Source organism: Nicotiana tabacum, chromosome 22, assembly GCF_000715075.1.
Source record: "Nicotiana tabacum cultivar K326 chromosome 22, ASM71507v2, whole genome shotgun sequence".
Classification (NCBI taxonomy): Eukaryota; Viridiplantae; Streptophyta; class Magnoliopsida; order Solanales; family Solanaceae; genus Nicotiana; species Nicotiana tabacum.
This window is the reverse complement of record NC_134101.1, coordinates 9975935-9977837: the sequence shown is the minus strand read 5'-3', so window position 1 is coordinate 9977837 and position 1903 is coordinate 9975935. Positions and strand designations below refer to the sequence as shown.

General features: G+C 33.3%; 1 protein-coding gene across 1 annotated transcript; it reads left to right on the top strand.

The window, feature by feature from the left end:
* Positions 1-732: 732 nt before the first annotated feature.
* LOC107762539 (transcription repressor OFP3-like) lies at positions 733-1903 on the top strand. The gene has a single exon (XM_016580909.2). It carries the CDS (start codon positions 789-791, stop codon positions 1707-1709), a length of 921 nt encoding a protein of 306 aa, XP_016436395.2. The 5' UTR covers positions 733-788; the 3' UTR covers positions 1710-1903.

Genomic DNA, 1903 nt, shown 5'->3' with positions numbered 1-1903 from the left:
TCGCTTTTAATTCGTCTATATACACAAGATTACACTCTTTCTAAACTAATCAATTCTAAATTATGATTTGCCTCTTGTGACTGCATTATGGGTATAATTTGTCTTTGACTTTTCAATACTGTCTGTAGTATGAAAAACTAAAATCCCCATAACCTGCCTGATATATGCAATCAAAAACATACTAAAGATAAAGAGCTGGCTTACATAAAATAAAAACCAACGTACTCCACTTGCTCTTTATGATATACCTTCTAACAGGGGACCTCCTAGGACCTCCCAGCGGCGGATCCAGATTGAAAGATACGGGTTCATTAAAATTCAGTAATTTTTGCGTAGATCTTGTATATATATTAAAAAATGCATTAACTATCTATAAATATTTGACTATGAACAGTGGCGGAGCCAGGATTTTCATTAAGGGGGTCAAAATATAAAGAAATAAACTCACCAAGAAGTCAATGGGTGTCAATACATAGTATATATACATATTTTTTTTAAAATTACCTAGTTATACAGTATAATTTTCCGACGACCCCTTGAGTGCATGTGGCTCCGCCACTGACCGTGAACCCATTTATTATTTATATTAACTTGAAATCGTTCTAGAAACCCATAAACTTTAAATCATGGATCCAACTCTGAAACTCCTTTTTTCAACTCTATTATATCTTACCCCATATCTATTTATTTAGCACAACTTTCATGATTTGCTATAAATATAGAGGCAAAGGTTCAAACCAACCACTCAAAGAGAGTTTAACAAGTAGAAAAAAAAAAGGACTTCCTCAATGGGAAATCACAAATTTAGGTTTTCAGATATGTTGCCAAATTCTTGGTTTTACAAGCTTAGAGATATGAGCAAAACCAAAAACCATAAAACCTCTACCTCCAAGAAAAAAAAACCTTTGCAAAATTCACCATTTTCTCAGCCAAGATCATCTTTTTATTATACTACAGAGTCCATTAGAGGTGGCAATATTTACAATTCCCATGATTATTTTCCTGATCCACCTAGAAAATCATCAAATAAAAAAACCAAAAGAAAGACCATTTACAAGCCTTCTCCTAAACACATTCCTAATTCCTATAAATTCCCTGAATTGGATTTCCTTAATTCTCCATCTTCAGAATCTAAATCTGATTCTCATTCTTTCAATGAACTTGCCTCTTGTCAGTTCAGTTCTTCAGCTACTGATATAATCATAGACATGAATGGTAAAGTTCAGACCAAAGAATTCAAGAATCTAAATGCAGGCTATGATACCATTTCAGAACTTGACCTCCCTCCAATTCTTACCAAACATTCAAAATCTTCTAAGTTCAGAAATCTTGATTCAAAACAGGTCAGTGTTAAGACTCGAAAAGATAAAGAAGCTAAATATTTCTCCAACTCTTTTGGTGTAAAGCTACGAACAAATTCTACTAAAAGAGCAAGCAAGAAAATTAGTGTGTCGTTAAAAAAGCGGTCGAAGCCAAAGAAGGAGAGCTTTTCAGCTGAGAGTTTTGCAATAGTGAAAACTTCAACTGATCCTGAAAAGGATTTTAGAGAATCTATGATAGAGATGGTTGTTGAGAACAATATCAAGGCATCAAAAGACTTGGAAAATCTTCTTGCTTGTTACCTTTCACTGAATTCAGATGAATATCATGGACTTATTATCAAAGCATTTCAAGAAATCTGGTTCAACTTTCCTGACCTTCACTTGTAAAATAGTTTCTTACATTAATTAGTTTTCTCATTTACTTCTGAAAATTTGATTGTTTTTACAAATAATAAGTTCTATTTAGGCTCCTAGTTTTGTCATAGCTGCAAAACGTTGTACTTTCTTTCCCTTTTATTGCATTACTATCTTTGAGGGTTCCGTTGGTAAGTCCTTTAGTTTCCGGGGAGTTGTAAGTTAGA